Below are 17,389 nucleotides of genomic sequence, written 5' to 3'. Positions count from 1 at the left end.
TTTTATTTCAACAAAAAGACAACAAAATTTGGCATTCTGTTATTGGTTTTCATTATATTATACACATTTTTAACGGTGGATTTATGGCAACCGCTGCTGGCAATTTTTTAACAGTAAATTTAACAGGATTTTACGGTGTATGAATAGCAGTATTTATTGCACAAAGGGAGGGAAAACATTTCAATCATCGAGTTTTATTGATATTTGGATAGAACCACGGACATTTAACTTTAGATGCCTTAAGCACTGCTTTAGAATGTGTAAAATTCAATAGAAATCTTTCTAATAGTTGTTCAAGAGGTAATAATGCATCACATTTAATACATGAATAGGAAAATCTTAAAGAGATCTAGAAAAGGTCTGACCAGTGCTACTATAGTATTGTTTTTAGTTTCAGTTGTAATATGTTGAATTAGCTTTTATTATTGTATTCTTTTATATTTTTTAAGTTGTGTTATTTTAATGTAATTTTTTTATTTTGAGTTAATTGTAGTTACATTTTTTGCCATTTTGTTATGTGCTTCTGACATTTTATTTTTTATATGTTTATTTTTTATGTTGCTATAAGATGAATTTATTTTTTATCATTTTTGTGCCTCAAACATAAGCCTATTTCAGTTTATTCCTGAGGTGATGTTTTCCAAGTTTTTTAAATAATATTTAGGCCAAAATATGTTTTTCTTTCAATTCACATACATGTTTTAATAGTTTTAGTTGCGTCTGAATCATGAATGAAGTGGGTAATGTTGTTCCGGCTCGTGATTTTTTTCTGCCCTGCTCTCTGAGGTCATAATCCAATGTGGGGATAAATCAAATCAAGGCAGTAGTGTGTTGGTGGTCAGAGCTTTGTCCATTGTCAGACTGACCCATTGATTCCCTGTGGAGCTCAACATGGTGGCAATTAGTCTTAACCCTTCCCCTCCCTCCCATTAGTGAGTCCAAACCCCAGGACTCCTCCCGTTCTCTGATCATCAACCTTTGCTTCAAACCAAACTCAGATCCAACACCTTCATTTAACAGCAATAAAAGCTCATTGTTTAGTGGACTAACTTACGGATGGGTCACAATGGTCAACTGGTCATCCAACAACCATCCATTATTGAGGTCTGTTACTTTATCTATATCCATATTTCTATCAAACAGAGTCCAACTTTTTAAGGTTAAAAATCTGTGTTTTTAAAGATGTTTAAATCTGTGCAGGAGTGATGGATGGCTTCCTTCAGGAGACATGACACAACAAGTGGTCAGCGCTCTCCAAATAGGTTATCACACCGCTGCTTGGACAGGCACTCTCCAGCTGTTTGAAATACTCTGACACATCCTTCCGCCTCACCCCTTCTCTCGGATTCCTTGAAGAACAAAAGAGGGATTTCCTTTCGGACTGATATACGGCTTGGCTAGATGAGTAGGAGTGAAACAGTGGGAGTTGAGGCAGCCGCAGTAACCAGCGATGTCTTGGTTCGTCTCATTGCATTAGCTGAGTGACCGCTGGCAGACAAAACCTAGCAAGGTGATGGGGATTTACTTTCTCGTTCGTATCACTGCTCTGATTGGATGAGATCATCCAATTCGTAATCTAATTGCCATGATTCAATCATCTGTCCCCAAAGCCTGGACGAATGAATAGCTTTGTGACTGGTTTAGTCTTGGCCCGTTCAGCGCAGGTCTGAAGGTCCAATGAAAAAGCTGAACACAAAGAGTCTGTGGAATGGAGCGCGGGGCCCCACGGCCCCATCCTCCATCAGCACCCAGGCATCCCTAGATTCCCCGAACAATGCACATCATTCCAATCTGGTTTGTGAGGCTCCAAATATTGACCAGGGTGCAAATATTGGGCCTTTTTTAGGACAAATTACAGGAATAGAGTAGACGAGAATATGACATTTTCTTAAATGATTATTGCTATGTGCTCAGGCTTATGTTGCTAGTGTGTTTGCCAACAATAACCATTCTGGTCATCAGATTTAAAAATGTACTCAACATTTCAAATGTACTAAATCGTACCAAAATATACAATCCAAATACATTTACTAATGGTCACAGCTTAGCCCGCCGGAGCTAAGGTCAGCGAATACAGAGGATGTGATATGACTATGACCTCCACCGGGACAATCGGGGAAACAGGGGTTTGTGTTTATATACAATAGGTACTCAACAGCCTTTGCACGCTGACACTGATAGCTTTCACCACAGTGTGGGGTCAAAGGTTAATAGCCTCTTGGAGTTACACGTATAGAACGCGGGTGAGAGGTCACAATTGGGAGATGAAGACAAACAAGTCCAAAGTATCACTAAACTTTTGCTTCTTCCTTGTTTTTGAAATACTTGTTGTGTTGTAGTGTTTCTCATCTTTGGATGTGCACTGGATTTCCTATTGTCTAATAGCTGAAGATGTGGAATCAATGTGAAGAGCTGTTTTTGCGTAATGTGATGTTTTTGAGTGAAATGTTATTAAGTGAGAGGACTTCATCGGGAACTTATCAGGAATCTATTGAATTGCATACCATGATGTAGTCAGGTCACTGGAGTGGAGGGGTTGAGGAGTTTAAGGGATTTCTCAGCTGAAATGTGCCGTTTTAGATGTGAATACAAACTTTTTTTGATTTGGAATAATATGGACAGATAAATCACACACTGCAAAAAGTCATACTCTTAGTTTTCCATCACGTCATGAAAGCATCCTTAAGAAAATAATGTTTCCTAGGAAGCCAAATTTATGTCTTGCTTTCAAATCTTGCTTGTTTTTGCTTAAAACCATAGAAAAATCTATTTGTTGGAAAGAAAAAAATCGTGCTTTCCTTTTGAATTCAGTTATTTTTCTTATCCTATGGACTGTTTCAGCGGCAACAACATAAACAAATGTTATGTGGCTGAAACATAGACTTCGGGTAGCCTTCCGCAAAGAATCTAGTAGAGATTCGAGTAGTTTTAATTTAGTGCAATTCATATACAATAAAATATGAATGTAAATTAATATTAAGTATGACATCTTAAATGTAAAATATATCGTTATATAATAATCAAACACAGACCAGAAGTTGATTTCGGGCCAGGCCTGTGCATCAGATGAAACCATCTATTGGCAAACAGTTTTTGTAGTTTAAAGCATAAGTTATTTTGATTGTCAAATGAATATATCTTGTTTTAAAGATGTCTAGATAATTGCATCGGAAAACAAGATTATGCATCAAAAAAGTTAACAAGGTCAGTTGTCATTTCATGTTAATCTAAGGTTAGTCTAATGTGACTACCACGTGTATTTTTCCAAATTAATGTGTTTCCTGAGGCGATGTTGTGGCTTTTATTGCATCATGGCAGTTACATTTTATTCACCTGAAATCAACCATAAACACAAAAAGGGGATTACATAACTGTAAATGATGCTTTTGTTACAGAGTTGTACGTCACTGCGTAGGCTGATTTTAAAATAAGAGACGTGCATTGTGTTTTTATTAGTCAATGAACACTAATTAGTCAAGATCAGCTCTCTACAGGCGATATAAAATGACTTATTTTAGTTTTGTGGGACATAATGGTCACATGTATTGAATCCACTGAAAATGAATCTGTGCTGAGCTAAGTATTCAACCAACAGCCATGTCATTTCAACAAATAAGTCTGTCTTTGCTCAGCTCAGATTTAGAGATGGCTGTCGTGTCAACAATGAACATTGAGGCAAACCGAGATGAATGCTTCGTCTTACATTTGTTTTAAGGAAGTCTTTTGCTCGAATGTATTCCTTTTTAGTCATCAGCAAGCAAAACCACAAAGATTTAATCGTTTCAAAATGTTCCATCAATCTTTGTCTATAACGGTTGGCTTTGAGTTTAGGTTACTGTCACTGCCTGTTTTGGTATGTGCGTGGTTATATCCTCCCTTTGGATGCACTTTTTGTGACAGCGAGCGCATTACTCAATGTAACATTCCAGATGTGAGTTTTGTCAAAATTTCCTTCTGCCTTGATTCATTCAGTGCCCAAAACTCACGGAGGTGATGCTTTTAAGATGTATGACCATGAAGAAATTAGCGCAACAGAATGCTGTAAAAAATCATGTTGGATGCCAAACTACATGATCCTTGTAATTGAACCAGCAAAAACACAAACTTTTAGCGTAAGCATCCCAGTATTTCTTTATTGTTGCACATTTTATCTGTATATCTTCATAACTTCCCTTTACATGACATAAGTCAACTTGGTACAGAAAACGGCAGAATGGACACTTTAAAGTTCATCGTTTGACTCTTTCTTTTGTGGAACACACAAAGGAAGATATTTTGAGAAATGTCAGTGGTTTTGTGTCCAAACAGTGGAAGTCAATGTGGACCAATGTCGTTTGGTTACCGACGTTCTTCAAAATATCTTCTCTTGTGTTCTGCAGAAGAAAGTCAGTCGTACAGGTTTGGAATGACATGATTAAATAAAGAATTTGTATTTTTGGGTCACCTGCAGCATTTACGGATTAGAAATACAAGCCGAGCACATCAGAACCCGGATTCGGGACCACGTGTTGTTCCATCTTGACTTGTCGAGCGATTGCGTGAAGGAATAACCCACAAGGATTAACATTCTCTTCTCACAGTTTTCCTCAGCAGCTGTGGGGTTCGGTCTGCAGCTGTACCACAACACAGCACACGTCTTTCATATTCCAACACATCTATAGTCCGTGCTTTACAAAAATGTCAACCGTTTTGGAGTTTAAAATGAAACAGGCCTCTTGCATACTATAATGTCTCTCAAACAATATAGATCTATACTTTTGATAAGATATTACTGGACTGTTCACGCTCGGCTGAAATGTGTGATAACCAATCAGCTCCATCAGCACTGTTGGACAGGAAAAACACGTCTGTATCTGTGAACACATTTGATCAGGTGTTGTTCATTATTCTCTGTTATCTGTTAGCAGTTTATTAGGATCAATGCTCTTTTTCAGACACGAGGACTCCACATGTAGCGCTTTGCAATATTTGTGCAATGCTGTGGCGACACAAAGATGCCAGGAGATCTTTTTGTGACTGTCAAGTGTTGGTTGCGTGGTGCCAATTTGTCTAAAGATGTTGCATGATGGAGTGCACAATTATTCAAATTGAGCATTGTGCTTTGACAACCAGTCATTCTTTAAGTGTTATATAATAGTTTAACCATTCGTATTTGCATGAAGTGATGAAGTATTAATGTGTTCCGAACTCTCATGAAACAAAGTCGTTCTACAATATGCATTATGGATGGGTGTTTGTATACAAATCCCAGAGGAACATTTCGTTGCATTAGGAATAGTTCACAAAGAAGGTTCTTTCATCATGTATTCACCCTCAAATCATTTCAAACCTGTATAACTTTCTTCTGCAGATCGCAAAAGATATTTTGAAGAACGCTGGTACGAAAACAACGTTGGCCCCCAATGACTGAAAAAATGAGTATTCCTATGACTTGGACTCATCTCAGAGAATGCATGCGTTTTGGTCCATGCAACTTTTTCAGTTTCAACCTGAGAAGAACATTTCTAAATTTATGTAGCCGTTTTATACGTCCAACGCCCTAATGTTTAACGGCTAAAAATAAAACGGAACGATGGAGTCTGAAGTCATATTGTGCTGGCTGTTTCTCCTCTGGCTCATTAGAGTTTTTACAAGTTTGTGCAGAAAAGCTGAAATAATGTTCACGTCTCCTCCACCCCCAGAAATGTGCTGTGGTGTTCAGGGGGTGGGCTTGGGGGTCTGGTCAGATCTAGTTCATCATATATGTTTAATGTATAGGTCTGAATGTTATGTTTGATGTCTTTTGTGAGATAGCTTATTAACATAATACCGAAAAGAAATATATACATTTTTAATGAAACATCTCATCTCTTTGTGTTTATCATTGTATTGTATTCCTACAAAAAGCTCCCAGCCCCTTCTTCTGTCATGGTTATACTAAACAGACCACCGTGGATATCTCCGCTATATCAGAGTTGGTCATGGTAATGGAAATTCTAGGCAAACACATCTGTTGGATCAGGGTACCTACAGCGGTTCCCCTCTTTACTGGAAAATGTTTCTGTCTATGGCCCAGATGAGGAAAGGGTCCAAGCCACAACATGACATCCATCTCACGATCTTTAATGAGGATGTCTACTGCTTGAGACACAGGATTCATGTGAGGCCCACATCAGTAGGGACAAAGAGGGAATTCAGTGCACGGCTGGAGGAAGTCATGCAGATGCCAGGGAAGATAACTGAGTGTGGGTTCGAATTTCCACCAGCTGGTTGTGCATATTTCTGCTGTGCACACAACTCGAGCATGTGTAATTGAGAGCAGAGTGTGTGAACCAGAAAGTGATGTTACTTACATATATTTGCAACAACAACGGTTTCTCGTGTCTCCATTAGTAATGTGAGAAAATGACAACAGCGCACAAATGAGATTCCAACATGAGACGCTTCTTAGGGTTTAAGTTTAAATAGAGTTGGACAAAATTTCAAAGCTTAAAAAGATTTTAGTTGCGGTGGTCTGCACAAAATGTGCATGCGGAATGTGCATGCTGGCTATATTTAGAATAGCATGATACCATATTACTTTTACAAAGTTGAACTTGAACAATCGTTATGTGGCCCAAACTTAACTTCCGGTTAGTCTCGCGTAGCCAGACCTTCATACTGAAGGTCTATATATATATATATATATATATTTTTTTTTTGAATACATTTTGACATTTTTCGGGCAATTGATTAATTAATTAAAATCTGCTCATTTAGAGACTTAAAGTATGTATGTGATTGCACATAAAATACAGATTTAAAACTAATGCACTTGCTGGCAAAACTTTCTTTAAAATAATAAAAAAACGCCACGTCTCCACACTGTAAAACGATGCTGTAGTTTTGCAGCAGGTTTGCCAGTAATTTACTGTAGATTTAATTTGCAATTTTGTTCTAAACATAAACTTACATATTACTTATATTTTCTTTAAAGAAACAAGACTAAATATCTTAGGTCACTTTTCTTGTTGTGTAAATGTATCGTAATTTAATAAGTTTTAAATATTCTTACTAGAAAACAAGACAAAATGTTTTTGCAGCGTTGCTGTGCTAATTCCAGTCTCTTCTCGCTCATTTTGAATCTCAGAAGTCAAAGTGTTTTCATTTTGGTTGAAATAAAGTTGAACTCAAATTGAAAACAGTACTAATAAAGTAATTAAATCTACAGTAAGTTGCTGCAAAACTACAGCAAAGTTCTACAGTGCACGTTCAAAACTGACCAGCCAGTCATAGGCCTACACAACCTCAAAACATCTTAAAATACCCAAACGCTTTTACTCCACAATTTGCCGAGCAACCACACCTTCCCCACAAAGTGAGAAAATGTCCCGACCGCAAAATATTACGCTCGACATACACAGATGGTATGAATATAATTCCCTGTTGCATCCTGACTGTTTTGTGTGTTTTATAGCATGTGCGTTTTACATCCTGTCCAGGTGAAACGCTCCATTATTTATGGCTCGTATAAAAATGTGCCTGTTCCCACGTGCTGTTGAAAGTTTTATTGTGTTAATTATACATTGGCCCAAGTCTGGAGGCCTCCCTAAAAAGTGAACGTAATTATGTCAATAGGGAGCCTCAGAGCCGTTCCAACACACGTGTGCAAGCGCTCGGCGTCCCTACCAGAGAGTATTTGCATCTTTTACCGCTGTCTTATGGTTATATTGATCATGCATGATATGACATGCTTCAGGTGATAAGTAGCTCTCCGTTGTGGGTGCACATAGTGTAAACTATTGATCTGCACTTTGAAACGTGGTGATCAATGGTTTGAAGCCTTGAAGCAAAGCAACAAAGAAAACAGAATAACAATGTACAGCAAATGTGAAGATGTTTTCACTAAATAATGAGTTGGTTACGACTACAAAAATAATGGACAGTTTTGAGATTTAAGACTTCACAAGATCTCATAGGATTATAATACAAGGAAGGAGACTAAAAAGCGCATTTAAGGGATAGTTCACGCAAAAATGAAATGTCTTTCATCATATACTCAGCCTCATGTCAAAACTGTACGACTCTGTCCTTGGCAGAACACAAAAGATATTTTGAGAAATGTCTCAGTAGTTTTGTGTCCACAGTGGAAGTCAATAGGGAGCAATGCTGTTTGGTTACCAACGTTCTTCAAAATATCTTCTTTTGGGTTCTGCGGAAGAAAGAAAATCACACAGGTCTGAATTCACGTGAGGGTGAGTAAACAATGAAAGAATTCAAATTTGTAGGTGAACTATCTCTTTAAAATAACTATAAATAATGAGAACGCTGGGATTCTTTTTGGTTTTTATATATTAGTTCATTCTGTCAATGTTATGTCACATTATAGTTAAAACGAAATCACCTCTCCTTCCGTTTAATACGTCAGGTAAATATGAACAAAACACCCCAGTGTAAGATATTATCTGACGTTCCAGTTACATGATATAAAAAGACATTATTATGACATTCTCAGAGAAAATGAAAGCAGAAGCGACGCGTGGTAAACCCAAGTTTGACCTTTCACATGTCCAGAGAGAGGGAAAGCGTTGTTTCAGATTGTCTACAATAAGAGTTATTTCCTCTTCTCGTGGATCATTCAGAATATAACACCAACAGTCGACACTTTGCTGGTGGGAAAATATTATTTTCCGGATTACAAACCGAGAAAACATCTCATGCCTTTTTATTTGATTTATCATTGATTCGATCATCATTTCTGGCTTTGCTGTGATATCCAAAGAGAAGGCAGAAGGTGTTAAAACATGAAAGCGCAACAATTTTGGGCCACACAAAAGCAGGGTAGGATGAAAGAGAAGACGACAGGTAATATTCATAGTTCTCGTGATCCGAGGAGGGAATCTTCCCCAGCCCGTCTTATGCATTAATGACCAGTTGTTATGTTTTTTTCTGCACTTTCAGAGAAGAGACAAGATGTGGCTTAATCAAGGGTGATGCACTTCTCCATTCCCTCCTCTTTGATGTTTGTGAACAGACGTTCACGGTTAACCCTGAGTGTGCAGCGGGCCAATATTCCCCTTTCAACCCCGAGATGATGAAAGTGAACGCAAGGTGCTGGAGCTGCATCAGTGGGTGTCTAGGGTCTCTTACAAAATTGAGTCCCAACCCTGATTGAAATAAAGGATATTTGATCTTGAAATGAAGTGCTTCCTCTCTTAGTGCTAATGCACTCGTCTTTGAACATCAAAAGTTTTTGATGTTACCTCATCGCTCCTCTCGCTGGCTTTCTTTGAAGCTTATCGTGCGACACGCGAGCACATTGTCCCGAGAGTATTGGTTTTATTGGGGGAAGGATGCTCATTGTGTAGTCTGTTTCCTGCATTTCCAGATGAGCTATAATTCGTTACGAAACGGCCCTTCGTGGAGTAGACCAAATTGTGATGACAAATGCATATGGGCCCCATAAAAGATTTTTTTCTATTGCAGCTTATCGGAGCTCATGTTGCTTAAGGGCATTTGGGAGCTGGTACATTCAATTCTGGAGTCCTGCCAGTTTGTGGCTGTGAGAAGGGGAAACTGTTTCAACATGCACCTGTTCGCCACGCTCGTTTTTATGAACCCTCCTCGTTTTATTTATTTGGTTTCAAATCCATTCAAATTTTGTGGTGAGATGCAGAGAGCTGTGCAGCCGGTTTATCCTTGATCAACAGAGAGGAAACGCAGAGAGAAATTCCCATGTCGCCGATAACCGCAAAGTCAACATGTCAATAATTCATTGCTCATATGATTTAATATATCAGCGTTTGAATAATTCATTCTGCCCAGTGCTCTCTCTTTCTGCATTCCTACACCTGACTCTCTCTCTCTCTCTCCCCCCCAGAACTTTCATATTCATTTCAATCGGACTAAAGCTGAATGATTTATGCCTGGTCCACTTGGCCACGCACTACATGCGAAAGGCTATCCCTGTTGACGGAAAGCACAAACATAGACACAGTCCTGATTATTTAAGCCCCTCGAGATGAACGCTGAGGCCAAAGAACATTTTAACTGCACAGAAAGATAAAGAAGCGCATCGGAGATTCAACGTTTCACAAGAGGAAAGAGAGTTCAATAGGAGAAACATACAACGAATATTAAGCAGATGGCTCAATGTTAAGATAAAAAGATGCAAGCCAACTGTGGGAGACAAAAACAACAGTAGACTGCAAAAAATATAATAATTAATGATTTTTTAATAATAAATAATAATTTTAAACAGGTTAAAAATGATCAGGGGTGAGAGTCGAAATATTGAAGATAGACATATTAGAAAAATCCAAAACAAATGTGGACCTTAGAATACAAAGCATTGTCTCTTTCAGTTTAAGATCGAAAGTCATTGAAGCCTTTGCAAGTAACCGTCAAAAATGTAAGTAAACATCATAAAATGTTGCTAAGATTTTGATGTGTTTTTTTCCACAACCGCATCCACCCCTATTTATATGTTAACATGGAAAATAACCCATATTGTAGCTGCCCGCACAAAACAAGATGTGGGCTCATATGGACTACGAAGTCCTGCAACATCTGAGCAGCTGCTTTTTATAATGAAACTACACTTTTTCATTCTTTATAATATTACAAATATGACACAATTGTGAATATATAGGCAATTTATTACAGCTACGCGTTGAGAAGTTTGTCATATGAAATGAGACTGATTAGTGTATCCATATGAAGGAAAAGTTTTGAATTGTATATTTGTATGTCAAATCAGATTTTTTTGATCATCATACATTTTATAAGGATCATTAGGTTACTGAAACTATTGAAACTTTCAACCCTCAAAAAGTGTTGGACTGTTCCTTTAAGGGGGTTTGTAGTGGTGAATGGGGTGTCGGTTTACATCTCAAACTCCTCCTTCATTCTGACGAGGGTGTTCCTTCCTTCTTCCAGCCCAGAACGCTTCTATCATCCTGGGATACAAATGTTTCTTTATCCGCACTCGCAGTCCATCATCGGAGCTCAATTGTAGATTTATAAAAATACGGCGAGAAAGTTTGCTCGCCTGTAATCAAATCATGGGACTGACACGCCGTTACGCTTGACACGGAGACATTTCAGCGTGTGGACGAGAAACTCTGAAGTAACAGGACGGACTGAAACTTTTTTCACCGTTGTTTTTCTCAACTTTTCGGTGCGCGACTTTCCGTCCCTCTCAGGACTAATAGACGACTCCCAGCGCACGAATGGATACCAAATGATGCACGTGGACTGCTTTTGATGTTTATTTCAGCGTGGTTTAGTAGGAAGAGCGCAGCGCGCGCACACGGAGCGCAAAAACTCCCAATCTGATCAACCCACAGGCTTTCTGATCTGATCCGATCATGGGAAAACTGGGATCGCCGTGTTCCTTCTAACGTCGGCGCGGTCACGTTTTTGAGATTTGGGGTTAGTGCGGATTACAGAAGAAAGTTTCCTGCGTTTGTTTTCGAGCAGAATTCGGAGTTTTTCTTTGCCACCGACATGCCTCAGTTAAACGGGGGAGGTGGCGATGACCTGGGTGCAAACGATGAACTTATATCCTTCAAAGACGAAGGCGAGCAGGAGGAGAAAATATCCGAGAACGTGTCGTCGGAGAGAGATCTAGACGACGTGAAATCTTCTCTGGTAAACGAGTCCGAAAACAACAGCAGCTCATCTGACTCCGAAGTAAGTAACGCTTCTATACAGTTATTTTAGTGGATCAAGTGCGTGCGTGCGTGCGTGCATATATACGTATGCTGCAAGTCCTAAAATCGGATCGTTTATTTCCCTATGCAAGCAAACAGACAGGCGTCCCCAACCCAGACTCGACCTAGAAAGTTACGAGAAACAGAGAGAATACTTTGCGGAAGGTACAGACGTCTTTATTTTGGGCTCTTACGCTTTGTGTGAGTGCACTGGTATACTTTATTCATTCACTGTCCTCTTTGTTGTTCCCCAAGCTCTGCGACGACAGCAAGATGGAGGATTTTTCAAGGGACCCCCCTACGCTGGCTATCCGTTCATCGTGTTCCCGGATCTCACGAGTCCATACCTCTCCAACGGGTCTCTGTCTCCCAGCGCACGGACGGTACGTGACATTTCCCTTTTTGCCGCGGCAGTCGCCTTTGTGACGTCACCTCGCGTTCCGTATTTACGGCACTGTAACATTCTGTATCGAGCCACGCGCGGCACAAAAGTTGCGCCATATTCCCTTCGAGTGGCCTCTCGAGGACCCGCAAGTTCCTTTGTTCGCTCGTTGTCGTTTTTTCACTTAATCGAGTCGTACTATGTTCTTTCCCACGTTTGAAGACCGTAAAAACCTACGCAGGCCGCGCTAAAGAAGTTTACCAAAGTTCCCCCCAGTTGCCACTTGTTGAGTCATGCGCGTACGTGTATTATGGGGCTGTTCTGATGCATTGCACAATAAGTCGTTTACTTAGGCTCACTCGTGCACAAAAGAAGTCTTTATTTGCTGCCTCCGAGGGCATGGAAATGGACCTTTAGCATCGCAACCCTACAGAGATGCACAATTAATTTTGTATTATCATAACAGGCGACAAACTGGAGGCAAGCCCAGGCAAATTAAATTCATCCAGCTTTCTGCTGTCTGGAATGTGTCTTTACTACCTTTGTTGTTGTTGTGTGATACAGTGGTGCTATTTGAGTTATTTGAATTATTCAGGTTCTGTGTGATGGCTTGCACCATATAAACTTCTGAGCTAGGTAGTTGTGTAGATTGTGGAAAGCGCTAATAAGACTCTTTCCATAGTCCTAGTCCATCAGTGAAACTGGATTTCAATTAGAGAGCTGTTAAGCGACTATTGTTATCATTAGTTACCGCTTGACGGCCCTATCGGAGGTCTCCACTGGATGCCCATTATCTTAATAACATCTTCACCTAGGGGGGCAGTTTAGCTACCTGAGCAGCAAGCCCCCACAGAGGCGAGTGTGAATCGCAGCCAAATTGCTGCATGTGTTTGCTTTTCTCTATTTAGCTTCAAGAAAGCCGTATTCGCCTGCTGCTCTGGAAAGCCACCATGACAATGTCAGCGTAAATGCTGAGGCATGCAATCATAGGCTAACATGTCACTGTAGAAAAATTCCTGTGGCGATAAACATTTTTCATTGTGGTGCTAACTTGTGGGAACGCATGAATCTTTAGGTCATACACATGGGTATTAGATGCGGTATTAGATTTGCTTGTTTGCAGCACAATGGCTTTTTTCTACACTCATTTTACACAGAACGGTTGCTGTCGCATGAGTGGTTTGAGTAAGGAAAACAGGTTACCTATAACAGAGGTAACAAAGACCGTCTGTGATGCAAGTAGATAAGATGCATAATAACATCTGACTTCTGGCCCGCTTCTGTGTGTGTGAGTGTGTGTTTGTTAGCCCGAAGGCAAGTGATTAAACCATCTCTTTCCCGGTGTACAATAGCAAGGTTGTGTATAGTTTTGGAGTACAAAAGTTTGTGAAGCGCCACTCAGTCTATGAGGGGAAAAAAAACACGTAATGTTACTGAACTGAAGCAGAAAATTGTTTACGGTAACCGTTGGCACTGGATTTAGAACATAAACACTAGCTGTTATGCGACAATTTACCAAGGACCGTTATTTTCTCTCGGCTTTTGTTGTTTTCGTTGTACTGTGGAAAAACACCAAAGGGCTTTTCTTGTGAACGTTTAGCGTCGCTGTTATAGTGGTCCTTTATATTTTTGTTTATTAGCAAAAGTTTAACTGAGTTAGTGGGCTTAACGTGGTTTGCTTTAACCTCAAGTTAATAGCTGCCGAAGAAGGATATTATCCCCCACAATGTCTTCTTTTTGGAAATGCTAATGCAGCACTTTGGTCGCATGCAATCTCCATATCAGTTGGCAGCATAGCTCTTTGTTTGCTCATTATCACTTCCTAATTTAATAACGTTTTCTTAATTGATTCAATTATTTTCAAATGAGAGCAAACAGCAGGGTAAAAGGCCATCGGTTTTGTCTGAGGGTTAGTGAACGCGTTGTTGCTAGCTCGGTAAAATGAGTCTTATTTGATTTTCTGTCTCAGGCCTCGTGGTGAGACAGTAACGCTTTGTCTAAAGTCGGTCTGCGTGTATGCGAACATCTGTTAGATGTTAACTTTTTTTGCTAGCTTTAATACATCTATTTTAAACAACTTCTCCTAGCTTAGCGCTGTAGCGGACGTGAGGCTGACTTAGCAAAAGGTGGCCCAGGTGTTCGACAATGCAGAAACGTTTCAACAAATTTGTGTAACAGCTTTGTAAAGGAAACACTTCACCGGGGGTCGTGCCAGGCGGATCCAAGATATTAACCGAACTTAAGTACGCTTATCGGACAAAGTCGCGCAAGCCAGCGAGCGGAAAGCCCTCGCTCGCGTAGCTGTGTTGTCCGAGCACTTTGACTCTTGACTGGCGTCCTCTCTGAATCTCTTCCCCTCTGTCTTTTAAACTATCTGCTCTACGATGGTATTTTAAGACCTGCGAGACAATATAAAGTAAACAAGGGAATTGTCCTCGTACATAGGGCCTCTTTTTACATAAACAAATAGTGCTCGGGAGAGCGGCCCTGTCAACAGCCCAATCCTTTTCCACACACTCAGCACTCAGGTGGGGGTGGACGGAGAGAGAAACCAGGCACCCCCACCTCGTCCCACCTCCCGTCTTCAGCTACAGAGGGGACATTGTCCAGGTCTTTAAGTTATGGCAACATTCCTGTAGTGCAGGACAGTTCAGGAAACCAGCATACGAATGTTTGCAGAAATGACAGAATAAACACACTGTTTGTCTTACTGTTTTGTTTTGAGTTAATGTGTTGTGGAGATGTTTTCTTCTTTCTGTAAGTGTAAACTAAACAAACCCAAATTAAGGCTTTTTTGTGTTTTCCCCAATGTTTTGTTTTTTTGCGTTGAAGAAATCTTCACTGTGAATGCAGTGACTTGTTAGGAGGCCAGGAATTTCACAAGACATAAACCAGTTTTCTTTTAACTGTACTGATGTTTCATGAGGTAATGATGTGCCGACCGTTTTAGAACGTCGGTGGCATCTCTAGTGACTTCATTATTTGCTGAGATTCAAACCAGAAAACTCAAGACAAAACAAAAGCAACAAATGTCAAGAGAACTGCTTTCCAAACATTATATGGTTTTCCACACAATTTATAGGCATCATCAGTAGTTTAGGTTTATATGTATGTGTACCGAGTGTGAACCACAGGGGTTGAAGAAACGCCACAGGAAGTAGATGAAGGAATGCAGGGAGCTGTTCTCAAGGTTGGAGTTGTAGCACAGATTTCTTTCCTGTTGATCATATCAAGTCCTGCACCGGCCGCATGGAATCATTCAGAATTTGCTGCGATGGCTTTATCTCATGTTGGCCAATTATCTGTGTATGACCTTGTGTTTACAGTACGGTGTAGATAACAGAGTGCCGTGGCTGCGCCTGTGGTTTTAATCGTTTTTTGTTTTTGTTGTAATGAAGCTGAACCATAACTGCATGTCACAAAGCATGCATGCTTTATTTTGTGTCATTGTAAACACAACCTGAAAGCATTATTTTGCAGTTTCTATGTAGAGATTTCACATTTCCCATTTCGCCATTTCACATTGAGTCCAAAATTTACGCACATTAAAAAATAAATACGACCTCACGTTGTGTCAATCACATTTACACACTGCCTCCGATATTTTCGTCCGTCATAAAAAATTCGGACTGGGTTCGATTTTCTGCGTTTTTCGCATCCGTAGCAAGCGTTTTGAGAGGCGTTTTGACAATTCAGAGACACCATACAAACAAGCGCCAAATACGAAAAAACGCATAAGAAAATTTCAGACGGTATGTGCAAAGACCTTTATTAGGCGCTTTGAATACTTTTGTGCAGTTGCTTGGAATATTCTTGATCCGTTTTTACGTATGGTGTTTGCTTGTCATTTAAACTTTTAATACTGTTTCAAGGTATTAGTTAGTTTCGAAGGTAAAGCATATTTTTACGGTAACATATAGGCACTTAGCAGATGCTTGCAAGTGACTTACAATAGTGAGGGAAACAATGAAGCATTTTAGGAGGCAGTAATATGAAGTGCTTTACAAAGTTTCCATGATTTTCTGAGACAGCTGTTGGAGGAGGAAGGGAGCAAAAAAAAAAGAGTATTTATTGCTAATATAAATGCTTATTATGCAGATGCAACTTTGGATCAATCAGTGGTTTAGGGCGGTGCCACCTGTTTGTCAACCAATGGTAGAAGGAGAAAACTTTAAGGATTTTAATGATAGTTGACACATGTCCTTTGAAACGGAGGTTTCTTTTGATTTATCCAAAATGTGCGTTTTGTCTCTGATGGATTTAAAAGTATGTCGGAAATTCTGGGCAGTCGTAAAGTTTCTAAGACAAATCTGGAATGCGAAAAAGCAGCATGAATGCAATTATTATAATCTTTTTGGAGCATGTTCTCCGTCGTGAGCACCGGGATTGTTTTCTCTGTGGCCTTGCTGAAGTTTCCGTGTTGGCTTTGAGAGTGTGTGCGAGCACGTTCGAGCCTCTGACCTCATTCCCCATTGATAAGATTGTGCCGGCAGTGGTCAGCGCTCATCAAAACCCACTTCACGTTGGGTTGCGCGACCCGTGCTGAATTTCCTCCCCCTCCTTCCCTCCCTTCAGAAAACGGCAAGCTCTCGCTCGCAGCCGCGCACTGACTTCATGCATCACTCCATGCTAATAAAACTTGATTGTGCCGGGGATAAAGTTTAAGGGGGTAGGGGGGCTTCAGGCTTCATCAGTCTGGTATTTTTAACAGCTGTTTTCAGTTATTACCTTGCAGTCAGAGCTTCCTGGGGCCTCGGGGGAGGGGGGAAGCAGGGTTCGAGGGGGGAGTTTGGGGTGAAGCGTTATGGGGAATTTTTTTAGCAAGCTGTGGGGGGATGCGGGTGCCAGGTGGGTGAGAAAGTGGGCAAGTCGCCAGGAGCGTGTTTGTGAGATAGCTAAGCAAGTGAACCCAGCGATAGCGCGTTATCTCATCGCAACCCTTCACGGTCTCACATGGCCCCGTTGTGCCCGCCGCTTCGCCAAAGGCAGAAACAGCTGAAGGAGATCTGAAATGAGCATGATCAGGATTTTCTCGTAGGGTGAGATGTACTTCTCACGTTGATCGCTTTCTTGCGATATGGCGATTTCTGAGAAGTGGGGCGATGGAAGATGGGTATCTCAGAAGTTTAATCTGCAGTTGTGAGGATTTCCGATCAATGACCGCATGGCTGCTCTTGAAACTTGATAAGTATTATAAATAAATAAGTAAAAAAAGTTATAAATTCAATGTCAGCAAAGCAATGATCAAGCCCTAAAATTTCCGTCTAGGCGTCGCTGGCATTATTGCTGACTAAATGGGTTATTGTGACGCGTCGTCCGTAAACTTCTGCCTGCT

The 17,389-nt window shown here is 40.3% G+C and overlaps 1 protein-coding gene across 1 annotated transcript in view; it reads left to right on the top strand.

Annotated features, from left to right (window-relative positions):
- Positions 1 to 10,238: 10,238 nt before the first annotated feature.
- Positions 10,239 to 17,389, top strand: part of tcf7l1a (transcription factor 7 like 1a) — a 31,348-nt gene continuing 24,197 nt past the window's right edge. Inside the window, exons 1-3 of the mRNA XM_057321366.1 lie at positions 10,239 to 11,652; positions 11,765 to 11,837; positions 11,928 to 12,055. Coding sequence (XP_057177349.1) covers positions 11,467 to 11,652; positions 11,765 to 11,837; positions 11,928 to 12,055 — 387 coding nt within the window. The 5' untranslated portion in view covers positions 10,239 to 11,466. The remainder of the gene's footprint in view (positions 11,653 to 11,764; positions 11,838 to 11,927; positions 12,056 to 17,389) is intronic.

This window comes from Triplophysa rosa, linkage group LG22 (genome assembly GCF_024868665.1).
Source record: "Triplophysa rosa linkage group LG22, Trosa_1v2, whole genome shotgun sequence".
In the NCBI taxonomy this organism is placed as follows: domain Eukaryota; kingdom Metazoa; phylum Chordata; class Actinopteri; order Cypriniformes; family Nemacheilidae; genus Triplophysa; species Triplophysa rosa.
The sequence above is the reverse complement of the archived record's forward strand: the minus strand, read 5'-3'. Positions and strand labels throughout refer to the sequence as shown.